Below are 17790 nucleotides of genomic sequence, written 5' to 3' on the forward strand. Positions count from 1 at the left end.
GTTAATTTTATTATATTTAAGAGGCCTGAAAGTATAAAATAAGAATGTTCTCACTCACTAAGCACTTTCTATTTGCCAAGCACTTCACTGTATTCATTTATGTGTGGGGAGAAAAGGTTGATAATGACAGTGTGATCAATGAGAATAAATACATGACTTTATAATTAAATAAATTTAGAAAGAAAATTAAAATGAGCTCTTACCAGAAAAGACATCAAATAAACTTGTTCCATCACCATTGTCGTCATCTGCTGCCATGATCCTATTTCTTTTTGATAGTCTCCATCTAAGGTATTAAATAGAAATATTCTCCACTGTTAAAATCAACCTCACAATTCAGAGACTAAACTTAGCTTTAAGTTAAAAGATAACTTTCAAATTTGGACACAATGACAGGGTTCACTCTGCTTTGGTTTTTTTTTTTTTTTTAATGTCTGGCATTTTCTAAAAGCTAAAACTATAAAACAAAAAATCTTAAACTTGTTGACATGGTTAACCCATATCAGAAAGCAAATGATGCCAATTTTATAAAGTAGACCAAAAGATAAGTTAACTTTTATACTAAAATAAGTCAACTATCATACGAAGTGCAAATACATGGTGAGTTCTGAGTCCTCTTAACAAATCATCAAACCTGGGGGTAACCTTAGATGTGCATGAGACTCTACACATACACGTCTTCACCAGCAAGGGAGTAAGATGGGCAAATTGCGAAGAGTTAGAGCTCGATGCTATACTAGGCTAGCAAAGGTGGGGGAAAAGTGACACAAACACTCTCATGGGCTTCCCACGTGGCTCTGTGGTAGAGTCTGCGTGCCAACACAGGAGACCTGGGTTTGATAACTGGGTCGGGAAGATCCCCTGGAGAAGGAAATGGCAACCCACTCCTAGATTCTTGCCTAGGACAGAGGAGCCTGGCAGGCTACAGTCCATGGGGTTGCAAAAGAATCAGATACGACTTAGCAACTAAACAATATTCACAAAGACTCTCATACATCAAGCGTATACTGGTACAAACTCTGAGGAGGTACTCTGGCAACAGCTATTAAGTTTTTAAGTTCAATTTAAACAATTTCATGTCTAGTAATTTGCTCTATAGATATACCAAGCACATGATTACAAAAATGTATATACAGGAATATTTGATGTGGCACAAGACTGGAGCAACATAAGAATCCAAAGCAGTTCTAAGAATATCTTGAAGTACCTGACAGTCACTAACTTATCTGACACTCTCCATTCTGCCTGTGAGATATCTGAATGCTGCCCACAGTCAATGAACCATGGCCTCTGTGGCTATTTGGGGTTATTATGGGTATCTGTGCCTGCACAGGTCTGCTCTCATCAACCGAAATAAGCTACCAACGACCAGATGCATCTATTATCAAATCCAATTATGCTAATTTCCTTATTTTTCTAAGTAAAAGTATGTTGTTGTTGTTTTAGTCACTATGTCCGACTCTTTGCAACCCCATGGACTATAACCTGCCAGCCTCCTCTCTCCATGGAACTTCCCAGGTAAGAATACTGGAGTAAGGTTACTATTCAGCTATTTCCCAGGGAAAACTAGGCTGAATGTTCTAGAAAGTCTAAAAGGTGAGAAGCAAGACACTTACAATTGCTGTCAAATCAAGTGAGGGTGACATAATCCAAAATACTGGAAGAGAAAATCTAGTCTGTACTCAGATGGACTCAGAAGTATAGAATTTGTTACTCAAATGAAAACAGTCCGGGAAATCCCAAGCAACATCTTCTGGGTGTGCAAGGAAGTCAGAGCTCTAATCACTGGATGTATACTCAAAGAAGAAGTCATCATGTACCACAGAGATATAATTTATATAGTATGCCTTTAAATAAAATCAAAGTACATGTGTATGTCTGCAGCAATCAACTCTGTCATAGCCTGCGCAATAATTACAGAAGGCAAAGATGGCAGAATCACATTTGGCAAGTAACACAACTAACTCTTGGTAAGGCAGCACCCAATGGATGGAGAAGAAACGCACAGGTTTCCTGGCAGTAGCCTACGACTAGCTGCAAACGGAAGGGAGCATCACTCAATGGATTTTTTTTTTCCCCACAAAATGGTGACCAATTAATCTGATGACCTGGTGAAACAGATCAAACAGATCAATGCCTTCATTGCCTATCATTTCACAGTTTCAGTTTTTACTATTGGCAGTTATTACTCTAAAAAGAAAAAGACTCTACCTGTCTTGGTTATTCAAAATTGGGAAATACAAGAGATCCAAAAAATCCTGAGTTTTTGCCCCTTACCTGTCTTAAACTTTTCTCCAACTGTTTATGGGATCACTGTCTGCAAACCTTACTTTCTAGGCCCCTACCACCAAATAAAATGTATACTTTTAAATTCCTTTTAAAATTTAAGAGAAAAGTGACTGTTCATTTCTTAGTCACAGTACATGGAGCACTAAGAGATCTTCAAAATTGTCTCTGAGAATTATTTATAATTGTTTCTGAGAATTATTTACATATATGTATAAACACACAAAGTTAAAGGAACTGTGGCAATTACAATGCCTCTTTATTCCCTATCTACCCTTGTGTGATAATGGAGGTAGGCCTTGAAAATCTCTCTGCGCTAACTAGCCCTGCATACAGCCCTGTCAGCAGAGAGCGCTGATGGGGCCCTGGAAAGGAGGGCGGCTTCTCTTCCGACTTGGAGCACGTCTGGCGGGCCAGGTTCCTGCGGAGCCAGCGTTCCCCAGCATTCAGTACCTACAGCACACAGCTTCTCCAGCACTAGGTTTCTGCAAGGGCACAATTTCCTACATGCCTGCCTCCTATACATAAGGCTGCTACTACAATGGACTTGTCCAGGACACAGCCTTCTCCTGCTAGGCTTAGGGAGAGGGCAGCTTCAACGCCTGGACCCCACAGCACCCAACAACCAGCAGCATCTAGGGGCTTCTCTAGGCACCTCCTCTGCTCGGTTCAATGCTGGCTGCACTGTCACCAGCAAGGCACTGGGCAACTTCGCCACCATTCAATGAGCCCGGCCACACTCTTTCCAACGATGGGCAGATGGGTCTTCTCTGGATGATCTATCTCAACCCTAAAGGTAGTGGCTGATCCTGTATCTGCTACTCCTTGTTTCTTAGGGTTATCATTAACTCTTTATTAACCAATTCCCAGTTATTCCAACTCGCTGTTAACAATTCTTTCTAACACGCTTTCTCTTTTAAAGCTACCAGGTGGCTTTTGTCTGAGACTCATAGGCAGTCACAACAGAGGTTTTAACACACTCTGCTAATCGAGCAGTTAAAAGAGATTTAAAGATACAGCTCTGAACACAAAATTGACAGATTTGATCTGATGATTTACCTACACTAAATTACTACACTTATATTACTTCCAAGCACATTTATAAAAACGGACAACATATTATAATAGTGAGTTTCAACAAATTTCACAGATATGCTTTATTAATAAAATTTGAAATTAACAGTGCATTTTCAAATTTCCCAATTACTTTCAAAAATCACACACATAGGGCAAAGAACAAACATTAATGGAAACTGGGAAATACACAGAGCTAACAATGAATATACTACAAAACATTTGTGGAGTACAACGAAAACAGTACTTTTAGAGGAAAAGTTATAGAGCTAAATAAGTTTATAGGGAAAGAATACAAAATATTAATTAGGTCATCCAACTCAACAACGAGAACAAAGTAAACTGAAAGAAACACATAAAAAACTAAATTAGTGAAAAGAAACAAACGCTCTAAAGATGAACAAAAATAAATACTAGTTCTTTAAAGGGATGAATAAAATAGACATATACCTGGCAAAACTAACAAAGAAAAATATAGAACAAACATCGGAAATAGAAAAGGACCATGGCTTCAGAAGGGCTTCCCCAGTGGTTCATCAGTAAAGAACACGCCTGCCAATGTAGGAGCTGCAGGAGACTCAGGTTCGATCCCTGGGTCAGGAAGATCCCCTGGAGAGTGAAACGGCAACTCACTCCAGTATTCCTGCCAGGAGAACCCCATGGACAGAGGAGCCTGGCGGGCTACAGCCCACGGGGTCCCAGAGAGTCGGACACGACTGAGTGGACACACACGCACAGCAGTTTGACACACAGCGGAGATTAAGTTATTAACAGAAGATATCTGAACGTTCAATGAAACAGATGGTTTTTTAGAAAAATGTAACTTCTCAAAACTGACTAAAGAAGAAACAGAAAATATGAACACATTTTAAAATAATTCAACACAGTAGTTAATCTAGGATGATTAAATAATGATTAAATAGTTTGATACAGTAATCTACCCATAAAGAAACTTGTAATTCTATCATACCTTCGAAGAAGAGATAAAATCTATTCCAGACAACAAATGGGGGGAAAAGGCTGAGAGACAAGATTTATAAGGTTAGTACAGTCTAGACATCAAAACTGGGCAAAGACAGGACAAAATAGGAAAATTACAAGACAGGAAAACTATAGGTCAATCTTTCTTAGGAACATAGAAATAGTCTTTTAAAAGTATTAGCCAACTGCATCCAGCAAGACATTAAACAAAAAACAAAAACAAAAGTACACTAAGGACAAGTAAGATTTATACCCCCAAATGGAAGATGGTATAGCATTAAAATCTCAATTAGTATAAGTACTGTCTTCTAGTTGATGAAGTTGCTTCCCACCAGGGTACAAATTAATAGTTCCAATCTGTAATACATGTATATTGGAATTGAATGATGTAATCAATGGTTGGTAGTGAGAGCCAGGATTCTTGCTACTGAAGCAGAAGGTTACAGAAAAGCAAGAGAACATACAAAAAATGACCCCTGTGGTAACAGATTATAGCTGAAGACATCAGTAAGAACACACACTGAACTCAACATAGGTACAGATGATTAGATATAGAAATAATTATAGGTACATGTGTATACATGAGTTAGTAGACACACACGTATTGATATTTCTTTGCTCCATCAGCAAAGGAGCAGTAAGCACACATAATATCCACACCTTGGACTCTTAACACTCTTCTCCATTAACCTGGACCAGGGAATCCCCTGCAAACTTTCTTTTGCCATGTAAGGCAACATATTCATAGGTTCCTAAGATTAGAACATGAACATATTGGTGAATCCATTATTTGGCCTAATACGCTGAGACTGATGTTTAAATTGTAGCTTGTTTTAATTAACTAAAGAGTTAAAGAGGGGGCTCCCTGGTGGTCCAGTGGTTAGGACTCCACACTTCCATCGCAGGGGGCTCGGGGGCTCAATCCCTAGTTGGGGAACTAAGATCCCTCAAGCTGTGTAGCATGGCCAAGAGGAAAAAAAAAAAAAGTTAAATGGCCATATGTGGCTAGAGGTGGCTGTACTAGACAGCAGTTAGACAGAATATGAGCAACCTGAAAGCAGAGATCAAGTTTTAGAAATCTCTATATTCTCAGCACTTAATACATAAATATGAAAATAAAGGTGTGCTGAATAAACAAGGAAATCAACCAAAAGACCCTTAACCAAAATATATCTATATCCATTAACTAAAGCTCTTGGTTTGTTCACTGGCTCTCACTCAAAAGACTACAAAGTCTTATTCATCATGAAAAGCTCACAGGGAAGACTTCACAGAGCTGTAGTTACAATTTAGTAACACATAACTAGTTCTAAATGCTATTTGGCCCTTGTAAAAGTGTATCTGAATTCTCTCCTAAGGTGACAAGCTCCGGGACATCTGTATCTTATTTTCTACAACTGCAAAGCAAAGTCTGGATTCAACATCTGATGGGCAAACACAAAGAAGTTGGGATAGAGAGCAAGAGCTGCTACAAAAAACAGGGATTCCAGATCAGACTCCTGTGCTGCTCCTTCGGTGCCTGAAAACTAGGAACTGTCTGTACTAAAATAAAAACCAAGAGTCAGCGGTAAGATGCTAAAGTTAATAAATACATTCCTGTAAGTCCACGCTCACCAAGTCCAAAACCAAACCAAAAAAAAAAAACTTTCCATCAACATCTGTCACCTCCTGATATTGCTGTTTCTTTGAGTAGCATCCCTATTGATGCTTCTCCCCTTTCCTTTGTTCTTGCTAAAGAAATTTGTTTCAGCCTCCACTATAGCTAGCTAGTTATCTTCCCTCTCCAAACACATGCTACCCACAATTGTTGAGTTAGTTCATCCAAAGCAACCCTGTTCATCTCATTTCCTGCTCAGAAACTTCGTATTACTCCCCAACACCTACTGAATAAAGTCAGCGCAGACAGTGCCACCTACACTTTTGACCCTCTCACTCACGACCCCAAGATTTCCAAAATCCCAAGGTTCAGTGAAACTGGATTCCTGCGAGCAAACACACTTCCTGACACCATCTTCCCACATCTATCAATAAGTTCACAAGCAAGTCTGGGTTTGAATACCCACAGAACAGAATGTGAGAACTGAGGTTTTAGAAAGTCTGGTGAAATACTTGGACTTCTTCAACCACAGAATGAGGGAACCACTAAAAGCTTTTAAGGCCAAGAAATATAATTGTCAAATCTGCATTTCAAAGAAAAAAATCTGCATTTCAGACATTCAACTCTAGCAAGAAGAGTGTCGAAAATATTAGTAACGAGGCAGACAGCAAAGGCTATGATAACATACAGGAGACAATGAGGGGTGACTGAGTTATTAACTGTGGAAATAAAGATGAGAAGCAGACCTCGGAGATTTCAGTGACAGAATTAAAAAGATTTAAGGAAAAATGTATTCAAGTATCGGGCTTCCCAGGTGGATCTAGTGGTAAAGATCCTCGCCTGCCAACGCAGCAGATGTAAGAGATGTAGGTTCGATCCCTGGGTCGGGAAGATCCCCTGGCGGAAGAAATGGCAATCCACTCCAGTATTCCTGCCTGGAGAGTCCCATGGACGGAAGAGCCTGGAGGGCTACTATCCACAGGGTCACAGAGAGTCGGACACGACTGAAGCAACTTAGCATGTACGCACCTATTCAAGTACCCAGTACTGCCCATTTCAAAACCACAGCCTGAGCTGTCTTTTCAAAATGCAAATATGATCATGTTCCCTCTTATGTTTAAAACTCTTCAGTGCTTCCAGCTGACCCTAGGTTAGAACACACGTCTGTCACAGTCCTGCTTACAAAGCCCCGAGTAAGCCAGCTTCTGCCCACTCCTCTAAGCGTTGTGGGCTGTGCGCTACATCGCTTCAGCCATGTCTGACTCTGTGAGACCCCATGGACTGTAGCCCGCCAGGCTCCTCTGTCCATAGGATTCCCCAGGCAAGAATACTGGAGTAGGTTGCCACTCCCTTCTCCAGGGCATCTTTCTGACCCAGAGAACGAACCAGGGTCTCCTGCACTGCAGGCGGATTCTTTACCACTGACCACTGGGGAAGCTGCAGTGTTAGTCTCCATCATCCTCCCCCATTCTCCGGGAGCCTCTGCTCTGATCCTAAGGGCCTTCCTTCAGCTCCTAGGAGAGTCTGTTCCTCCCACCAGAGCCTCGGCAGGGAGTGCTCCTTTCTCACTGCCCTCCTTCACTCAATTCCTCTTGATACTGTGGCTTACGGGCTTCCCCAGCGGCTCAGCAGTAAAGAATCCACCTGCAATGCAAGAGATGCAGGAGACTCCTGACAGCCTACACTTCACAAGGTCGCAAAGAGTCAGACATGACTCAACCCAACCCAGGGAGCGAGCCTGGGTCTATTGCATTGCAGGCAGATCTTCACTGTCGAAATCACCAGGGAAGCCCCTGTTAAATTTAACCATCTGTTAAATATTCTTATAACACTGTGTCCTTTCTCTACATGGCCTCTTTTCAGTTTATGAATACATTTGTGTGGGATTCCTAGAGAAATATCTGTCTCATCCACTAGACTATATGCTCTACCAAGACCAGGCCCTAGTCTGTTCTGTTTATCATTGTATCCCCAGCTCTCAGCACAGAGTCTGACAGGTTGGTAGGTAATAAAAAAAATATTTGCTGAAATAATCAAAATCCCAATTTGCTAAAGACAACTCTTCAGTTCCTAGTTTCAATAACAAGGTAGTCATGCTTTTAACTGAAATGGAGAACCAAAGAAGACATGTTGAATTATCTGTAGAACATTCAGGACAAGATGTCTGAACAGTATATAGCACCGAAGACAAGACATAATTGCTACTGTTTAGAAATGCTGGACTGGAGGAAACACAAGCTGGAATCAAGATTGCTGGGAGAAATATCAATAACCTCAGATATGCAGATGACACCACCCTTATGGCAGAAAGTGAAGAAATAAACAGCCTCTTGATGAAAGTGAAAGAGAGTGAAAAAATTTGGCTTAAAGCTCAACATTCAGAAAACTAAGATCATGGCATCTGGACCCACCACGTCATGGCTAGTAGATGGAGAAACACTGGAAATAGTGGCTGACTTTATTTTGGGGGCTCCAAAATCACTGCAGATGGTGACTACAGCCATGAAATTAAGAGGCTAAAAAAAAAAAAAAAGAAAGAAATTAAAAGATGCTTGCTCCTTGGAGGGAAAGTTATGACCAACCTAGATAGCATATTAAAAAGCAGAGATATTACTTTGTCAACAAAGGTTCATCTAGTCAAGTTTTTCCAGTAGTCATGTATGGATGTGAGAGTTGGACTATAAAGAAAGCTGAGCACCAAAGAAATGATGCTTTTGCACTGTGGTGTTGGAGAAGACTCTTGAGAGTCCCTTGGATGCAAGGAGATCCAACCAGTCCATCCTAAAGGAGATCAGTCCTGGGTGTTCATTGGAAGGACTGATGTTGAAGCTGAAACTCCAATCCTTTGGCCACCTGATGTGAAGAGTTGACTCATTTGAAGAGACCCTGATGCTGGGAAAGACTGAGTGCAGGAAGAGAAGGGGACAACAGAGGATGAGATGGTTGGATGGCATCACTGACTCGATGGACACGGGTTTTTGGGTAGACTCCGGCAGTTGGTGGACAGGGAGGCCTGGCATGCTGCGGTTCATGGCGTTGCAAAGAGTTGGACACGACTGAGCTGAACTGAACAACACCCAAGATTAGAAACTACCCAAATGTCCACTGACAAGTGAATGGATAAAAAAGATGTGGTATACATACACTATGGAATACTACTCAGCCATAAAAAAGAACGAAATTGTTATCTTCAGCAACATGGCTAGACCAAGATTGTTATACTGAGTGAAGTTAAGTCAGAAAGACTAAGACAAATACCATGTGAGATCATTTACATGTGGAATCTAAAATATGACACAAATGTACTTATTCACAAAACAGAAAGATTCACAGACACAGAAAACAAGTTTATAGTTATCAAAGGGGAAAAGGAGTGGGTGGAAGGGATAAATCAGGAGTTTGGGTTAGCAGATACAAACTACTATATATGAAATAGATAAACCATAAGGTCCTATAGCACAGCAAACTATATTCAATATCCTGTAATGAACCATAATGAAAAATAACATGAAAAAGAATATATAGAGTAAAAGAATATATAAATCTGAATCACTTTGCTGTATACCAGAAACTAACACAACATTGTAAAGCAACTATACTTCATCAATTAAAAAGACACAACTGCTATAGCTGAGATCTTTACAGAGACCAGTGATTCTCATGAAAAGGAAGACAGGAAACAGAAGAGGAATTATGTATCAGTATCTCTTGAGAAGATGGATTTTTCACAGTTGCTCTCATCTTTCTCCAAATGAGTGTCTCATATACAATGAGAGTTGTTTCTGATAGGAAAGTTGCACCAAAGTGCAGAGGCAAATTTTTAAAGTTGAGAACCATGATGATGAAAGAAAAGAGTCGCAAGCTCACTCATAATCTTTTGAGGAACAATCCCAATGAATTCAAATGTGAAGGCAAAGCAGATGAGAGAAGGATCACCTAAGCTTTTGTGATAGGATGTCTTTAAGAGACAGTCTGAAGTAGGTTTCCTTTAAGAAAAAAAAATCGAGGGAATGAAATAAACATTTGTAGAGAAAAACAAAAATATCTGTAGACAAATAGTCAGGGGAGAGGGAAAGGGTATCTTTAGGCTCACAGAAAAGGCTTAATCAAATATAGCAAGATCCCTAAAATGATGTACAGGGAAAAGAGTAACAAACACCATATATACTGTACCCTATGTGCCAGCCACTGACCTAAATGCTCTTAAATAGATTATTAATTTATCTTAAATCCTCCCAAAGTCCTATGAGGTACAAACTATTATTTTTTCAATTTACAGATGCAGAAATAGATAAGAGAAACTTGCCTCAAGGTCCAACAGCTGGTAAAGGGAGACCTGGGATTAAACCCAACTGTCTCTAAAGCCAGATGACAAAACCAAGAATATTCATTAGAGAGAAGAATATAAAAAAATTCTTTTTAAATGGGTGATCTCTTGCAAAATGGCAAGAAACGCTAGAACTAATTGGGGTAGGGGGATTCTTCCCCGGAAGGCCTCTGTCCCCCCTCCAATCTTTTGATTGAGATGAGAGGAGGAGCCCTGAGTGAGATGGAGGAGGAGCCTTCAACACAGACAAGGTTTGGAGCTGGAGCTGTAAAGAATGGGAAAGAGCAGGGAGGAATCAGAATCAATGGCAAGTTGATGTGTGAAGCGCAAATCTTGAGACTCTACGAATTATACATTCTCACCTGACTTAGGGTCTACTCTGTGTTAGGAAAAGATTCTCATATCTGTATAGATTAAGGTAAACAACTTCTCTGGGTATAAGAGTGGCCGAAACAAACAAACTACATCAATGATCAACAGACACAGGAAAGACCCATTCCTGCAGAGAATCGCATCCGAACAAGTACATTCCAAGGAGAAATAGGTTTTGGGGGGGGAGGGGAAGGAAGAATGGTCGAAAGGACAATTCCAAGGAGAGATAGGTTTTGGAGGGGAGGGGCAGGAAGAGTGGTCGAAAGGACAATTCCTACCTGCGCTAGTCCTCGCCCCCGCCCCCTCCCGAATTCTCTCGAAGGACCACAGAGGGATCTGGAGTGAAAGCCCAGAAGCTGCATCCGCGGAACGCGGCTTCCTGGGAGCCCCGGACATCAGACGCACGCCAACCCCCACCGATTCCGCTGCTCCCTTCAACGCCCTGGATCCCCGGACGCAGTCAGCCTCCGCTACGGGGACTACCGCGCCCTTCAAACTCTTCCCAGAAGCTCCGCGCAGACCGGACCCCCACAAGAACTTACCCGCCCCGCCTGGCCCAAAGCAGCCTGGGATCCTCTCTGGACACCCTGGTCTCCCTGCATCTCCACCAATGCCAGCTCGCTATTAGCACCCGGAGGCGGGACTGAGCGTCCATGGCCAATCGGATCGGACGCAATGCACGTCCTCGGCGCACATTAATAGTTCCCGCCTTTGGGAGGGATTAAAAAAAACACGGTTGGCGCCAAACTCGCGTGTTTGGGGCAAAGGGGCGGGGCCTGCCGTGGCGGGGAAGAAGGGGCGGGGCTTCTCTACGGAAGGGGCAGAACCTTGGCTGAGGTGGGTGGGGTCTGGGAGCTCTTTAATGAAAGGGAAAAGCAATAGTTGAGAAGGCTCTGTCATTTACTTAGTTCTTTGTTCTGTTAATTCGACTAATTTATTTGGTTCTTTGTTCAATTAATTCGACTGGTTGCCAGCCGCGTGCTGGACAGGTGCTGGTAAGGCCTGTTGTACAGTGCCCGCAGATACTTGACTGAAGGCTAAGCAGTTTACCCCGGGGAGTTGGTGTAGAGGGGATACCAGTCAAGTGGGGTGGGAGAGAGAGGAGTGCTTTTTAGAGTCAGGCTGCCAGAATTATCTCTTAGAACTTGCGGGCATCAGAGGCACCAGTAGGGTCTAACCCCCAGAGGCTGGCCCTGTGCCATTGACCCGTGGGGAAATAAAGCCAGCTTTCGCTGCTACCTCATCTAGAGATGTGATCTTGATCCCTAGCCTTTTCCTCCAGTTTGTCCATTTTAACAACTTGCGACTTTCATTAGCAATTTATTGTATATTTTAAAGTTTTTCAAAAAGTCCTCATTTGGGTGAATATGTTTTGGAAGAATACTGGTTTCCTAGAGTCTCCCCCTGGAGAAGGCGATGGCACCCCACTCCAGTACTCTTGCCTGAAAAATCCCATGGATGGAGGAGCCTGGTAGGCTGCAGTCCATGCGGTCACGACTGAGCAACTTCACTTTCACTGTTCACTTTCTTGCATTGGAGAAGGAAATGGCAACCCACTCCAGTACTCTTGGCTGGAGAATCCCTGGGATGGCGGAGCCTGGTGGCCTGCCGTCTATGGGGTCGCACAGAGTCGGACACGACTGAAGTGACTTAGCAGCAGCAGACTCTCCCCCAACCACCGTCGCTTCTGAAGAGAAGTTAGCCAGGTAGCTTTCCAGGTAGTGGAAACGGGAAGGGTAGAAGGTGTGCAATCACAAGGCATACGTCGTTGCTTTAACATAAAGGATGAGGTGAGGCTGGAGAGAGAAGCTTGGATCAGACCTTGAAGCCCCTTAAGAACCTTGTCGCAGAGCTTGGAATTTACTTTTAAAGATGAGGCATGGGCGGGCCACCAAAGGTTTTTAAACTTGAGGTGCTGGTGATCTGATTTACATTCAGTAAGCTCTGTTGGCCTTGAGAAGGAGGATTTTGAGATGCTGTTGCAGTGATCCAGAGAAGATGAGGGAGATGGCAGGTAGCCTAGGAAATTGATTTTAGACTATTTAGGAGATGAAAGTGATAAAACATAGCAACTGATTGGATACTGGTTTTCAACATGAGTACTTGATGGCAGTCATCAAAGAACAATTATTGAGAACACAGCATATGTGCCTCAAAAATAAAGGTTTCCAGCAAGATTATCTTCCAGAAAAGAATAATCATATCATTTAAGCCTTACAAAGTCTCTCGTTGTTACTGGTGCTCTTGTAAATACTTTACATTGAGCAGAAAGTAGTATTTGGTTTAAGAATATTTCCTTGGGGAATTCCCTGGCGGTCCAGTGGTTAGAACTCTGTGCTTTCACTGCTATGGCTTGAGTTTATTCCCTGGTCAGGGAGGGAACTAAGATCTTGCAACTAAGATTCTGCAAGCCCTGGCAAGGAAGGTGGGGTTGGGAGGTGGGAACTACCTGTAAAAATATTTGCTTCAAAAGACCTCATTGCCAATTTGGTAAACTTACAGAAGCCAACTGAAGAGATCAACATTTTTCTTAGGGAAACAGAGTAGTGTAAAACAGTTACATCCTTTATGGAGTCTGAACAAACGATTGCAAATCTTGCTAAAGTAAAAGCAATTTCTGAAGAAGATGTTTATGTAACTAGAAGATACAGTGTTAAGGGGGATAACAGAACAATGAAAGAATTAGAAAAAGAATATACATATATTTTGCTTGTTTTCATATAGCAACACTTGAAGGATAAATTAGAACCTAATAAACAAATGTACCATACGGAACCGGAAGCCACCATTTAAGTATTTTTACTTAAATAAAAAATTATTTCCACATAAAAATATTAAATGGTGGCTTCAGGCACCGTATGGTACCTTTTTTTTTATTAGGTTCTAATTAATCCTTGAAGTGTTGCTATGAAAAAACAAGCAAAATATATGAATGGAAATATGTATGGCTTTTCTTCCTTTTTTAAAATTACAGTTTCATTGAGATATAATTCACATACCATATATTTTACCTATTTAAAGTGTTAAGTTTGCCTTTTTAAAAACTTTTAAACTATAGAAGAAAAAAATAAACTATATAAGAACTTCATATATTAAAAGACTGAGTTAAATCAGGAAGAAAAAACATTAAAATGGAAAATAAATCTAAGTAATGAAACTGTGTAAATAAGAGAAATATAACCACATAGACAAAACAGTTATTTCAAGTGACATATGAATATGGTGCTCTGACTGTGTATCATGAGTGGGATATATTTCTAAGGACAAAAAGAACTGCAAAGAAATCTTATAACTCATGCAGTAGTTTTATTGTTAGTATTAATGTTGTAGTTTTGGAACTATTTTTGTATCTTGTGGAATAAAGAAATATGTAATATTTTAATATTTTTAGGAATTAAGATATTTATTGAAAGAGAAAAGAGATCCAAGGATAAAATAAAAAACATTAGGGGTGAAAACTTATACTATTTTACATGAATTGGAAATGTCAGCATGAGCTCATGATTTTTTAAAATACATATTGCTTATTTCTGTTCCTCAAAGGGTTTGGAAGCAATGATACCTCGACTGCAATATGTCAGGAACACATCTAAGACTCAGACTACTTGTAGTCTGAACAGATCAGCACCTACGGGCAGAGAGGAGGATGAAGAAGGAGAGAAGGAGGGGGAATCTATCCAAAGGAACAAGTGCAAGATACTCAGTATCTTGAATGTGGGTAAGAGGCTGGGGTTAACATTTCCAGTGTTAGCATTATAAAAATTCTGTTACTCAAGTCAAATGAAAGTGCTCTGGAAAATTCTGTTAGAAATCTCAAAAAGTGCATCAGCTGTGGTAAATAAAGATGACTGGAAATTATTTGCCACTCCTTCATTGAGAAATGAAGTCTAATTTCCAGTCCCTTGAATCTGGGCTAGCTTTAGCGACTTGCTTGACCATAGGATGCAAGGATAGGGATGTTTTAGGACTTCTAAGACCTTGCAGTTTCCATCCAGGCTTCATGGAGATCTCTCTCTTCTCAACCTCAAATTGTCATGTAAGCATTCCAGCTTAAAGTTCCAGCTGAGCTCAGCCTTCCAGCCATCCCTGCCAGGATACAAGATGTGTGAGTGATCCTATCTTGGACCCACCAGATTAGGCCATTGACTAGCTCAATACAATTGAATGCCTTCAGTCAATGTCCCATGGAAGACAAGAATCGCCAGCAGGGCCCTGCTCAAATTCCTGGACCTCCCTATCACAAAGTGTTGGTGGCGCTGCTGCTGCTGCTGCTGAGTCGCTTCAGTCGTGTCCGACTCTGTGCGACCCCAGAGACGGCAGCCCACCAGGCTCCCCCGTCCCTGGGATTCTCCAGGCAAGAACACTGGAGTGGGTTGCCATTTCCTTCTCCAATGCATGAAAGTGAAAAGTGACAGTGAAGTCGCTCAGTCGTGTCCAACTCTTCGCGACGCCATGGACTACAGCCTACCAGGCTCCTCCGTCCATGGGATTTTCCAGGCACCTTCTCCGACTGGTGGTGCTAGTTATTGGTAAAAAACCTGCTTTCCCATGCAGGAGACATGGGTTCAATCTCTGGCTTGGGAAGATCTGCTAAAGGAGGGCATGGCAACCCACTCCAGTATTCTTGCTTGGAGAATCCCATGGACAGAGGAGTCTGGTGGGCTACAGTCCATAGGGCTACAAAGAGTCAGACACGACTGAAGTGACTTAGCACATACGTACATAAAATACTTGGTGTTTTAAGTCAGTATAATTTAAGGTCATAATTTGTTACAAAGAACTAGATTACTGGGACAGTTATGGCAACGTCAGAACACAACTGCAGTTTTATTAAAATTGTTACATGAAATATGAGAATGGAAGGCCAGAGAAAGACTTTAAAGGTTGATGAATTTAAATTAGTAATTGCTCCCATTTACAACATATAGTTAAATTCCTTTCAGTATTTTAAACCCCATTTGTAAATGTAATGCATTTGATGTTTTTTAAACACATCATACTTGTAGGACAAACACAAAAACTGACAAGTAAAACATTCCTAAGAGTTATGGAGTTTAAGCTCATACTACTCTGCCACATGACAGGCCAGTAATCAAGAGATCAGTTGTTGGAGCAAGGCATAACAACTTGATTTGGAAAGCCAGGAAACAGAGAAGATGGTGAACTCATGCCCCAAAGAACCATCTTGCCTGAGTTAGAATTCAGGCTCCTATTATACTAAAAGGGGAGGGAGTAAAGTCAAACACTTCCTGGTTCCCATCAGCCTCTGGAGGGGATGTGTTCATTTCTTCCTTCCTGTAGTCATTCAAAAGTAGGCCTGGTCAGGATGATTCCTATGAGCTAAACAACAGTATCGTAGCTTAATGCTCGTTACCTGGAAGCAGGGTTCCCAGAGATGGACCGTTATGTATAATTTAAACTTACAGGCAACATCTCTTTTATGATTAACTTGGAATAGAATACAAAAGATTCTTCTGTATTACATAAGTACCTAAACATGTAGTGAAACCTCAAGTTCTTTCAAACATTGTAATACTTTTAACATTTGTCAATGTTTCTGTCTTTTCAACTTAAAATCAAAGGTCTATGAATCTGGTAAACTTATCTGCATTTCAAAGTAATATATCCACCCAGAACGGGAAATCCAGGGAAACTTGGAATACAGTGCATTCACGTCCAGTCACTCAGTCATGTCCAACTCTTTATGACCTAATGGACTGTACCCTGCCAAGCACCTCTGTCCATGGGATTCTCCACAAGAATACTGGAGTGGGTTGCCATTTCCTCCTCCACGGGACCTTCCAAACCCAGGGATCAGAACCCTACCTCCTGCGTTGGCAGGCGATTCTTTACCATTGAGCCACCTGAGAAGACCTTGGAACACAGTACTTCAACATATATCCTCAATTTTAAATAAAAAAGCAAATAAACAAATTACGGCTTTTGTATCTATCAGAGTATCCACCACACAGGGGAAGATAATGAAATAGTTCCAACACCCTAGGAAGTGCCCTTAGGCCCTTCTCAGTCCAATACCCCCAAAAGCAACCACTCGTCTGAGTTTGTCATTATTTTGGCTTGTTCATAAATGAATTTGACATAAATGCACTTTTAATTTTATGTACTTTTCTACTCCACTCTTCACAGTGCCTTCAGAATATTCAGTGTCCTATATACCATACTTTATTTCATTCCCATGTCAATGAAAATAATCAATAATCTATAAAAGAATAGAAAGAAGTTTTATTTCAGCCAAACTAAGGACTAGCCCAGAAGCCAGCTTCCCAGATTACTCTGTGAAGCTGCTCCAGAGAAGCATGGGTTCCAGCACAATTTTATATCTTGTCAAAACAAAGAACATTTAATAAGACATGGTTACAGTTCTTCAAGGTTTGAAACACACACACACACACACACACACACACACCAGCAACTATATGAGAGTCCACATGGCCTTGGCACTTGGAAAAGGAAGTCTTATCATCAAAGTAGGACCAGCATTAGCCTCCCAGAAAGAAAGGCATTTCATCTTTATTTTTACCATGGACATTCTTTATTCCTTGTCAGTGTGCTCTTCTCTTTAATAATTAAAGCACATATACAATTTATGTTTGATAGGCCACAAAGAGGCTATTTTCCTTAACATAAAATTCACCTTAACTCATATATAACCCCAAATGACTTTTCTGTATCTCAACATGTTAAAGTTTATCACCCATCTTAACACTTATATCCAATATTTATAATAAAACTGCTGCAAGGGCTATCTAATGCTTGTTACACTTGTGTGTGAATTTCCACAGGGCAATCGTCTAAAAGGGGAATTGATGGGTTAGAGGGAGTAAATCTGCTTTTCATTCCTAGCTGATCTTTTTGTCTGCTGAGGCAGAAGGAGGCATGGCGGGCTGAGGATCGTAGGCACACGGCCCGAGGGGCCCCCTAGCTTCTCCTGAATTGCTGTCACGCCACTCTTTGTCGCCGTATCTCCCATCACTGTAACCGTTAGCCTCCACCAGCAAAAGCTGTTTCTGGAGGAGTCTAGGCCGGAAGTGTATAGCTACTGACGCCCCGCGTTTCCGGTGTCGAGGAGGCGGGGCCGCGATCGCCGGTCGGCGCGGTCGCGGGTTGATGATGCAGAGCGCCGCGTGCTCCC

General features: G+C 41.4%; 1 protein-coding gene across 4 annotated transcripts in view; it reads right to left on the minus strand.

Moving 5' to 3' along the window:
• CASP8AP2 (caspase 8 associated protein 2) overlaps positions 1 to 11259 on the minus strand; it is a 37481-nt gene extending 26222 nt beyond the window's left edge. For 3 of the 4 annotated variants that reach the window (XR_011481924.1, XM_070450107.1, XM_020898199.2), the window contains exons 1-2: positions 11180 to 11259; positions 204 to 286 (exon numbers count right to left, since the gene is read on the minus strand). Coding sequence is in view for 3 of the 4 variants with exons in the window: in XM_070450107.1 (XP_070306208.1) it covers positions 204 to 258 (55 nt within the window). In the remaining variant the exon portion in view is untranslated. Of the gene's footprint in view, positions 1 to 203; positions 287 to 10915; positions 11160 to 11179 lie in introns of those variants that run through there. The other variant, XM_020898200.2, reaches the window with a different exon arrangement.
• Between the last annotated feature and the right edge of the window lie 6531 nt (positions 11260 to 17790).

Source organism: Odocoileus virginianus, chromosome 19, assembly GCF_023699985.2.
Source record: "Odocoileus virginianus isolate 20LAN1187 ecotype Illinois chromosome 19, Ovbor_1.2, whole genome shotgun sequence".
Classification (NCBI taxonomy): domain Eukaryota; kingdom Metazoa; phylum Chordata; class Mammalia; order Artiodactyla; family Cervidae; genus Odocoileus; species Odocoileus virginianus.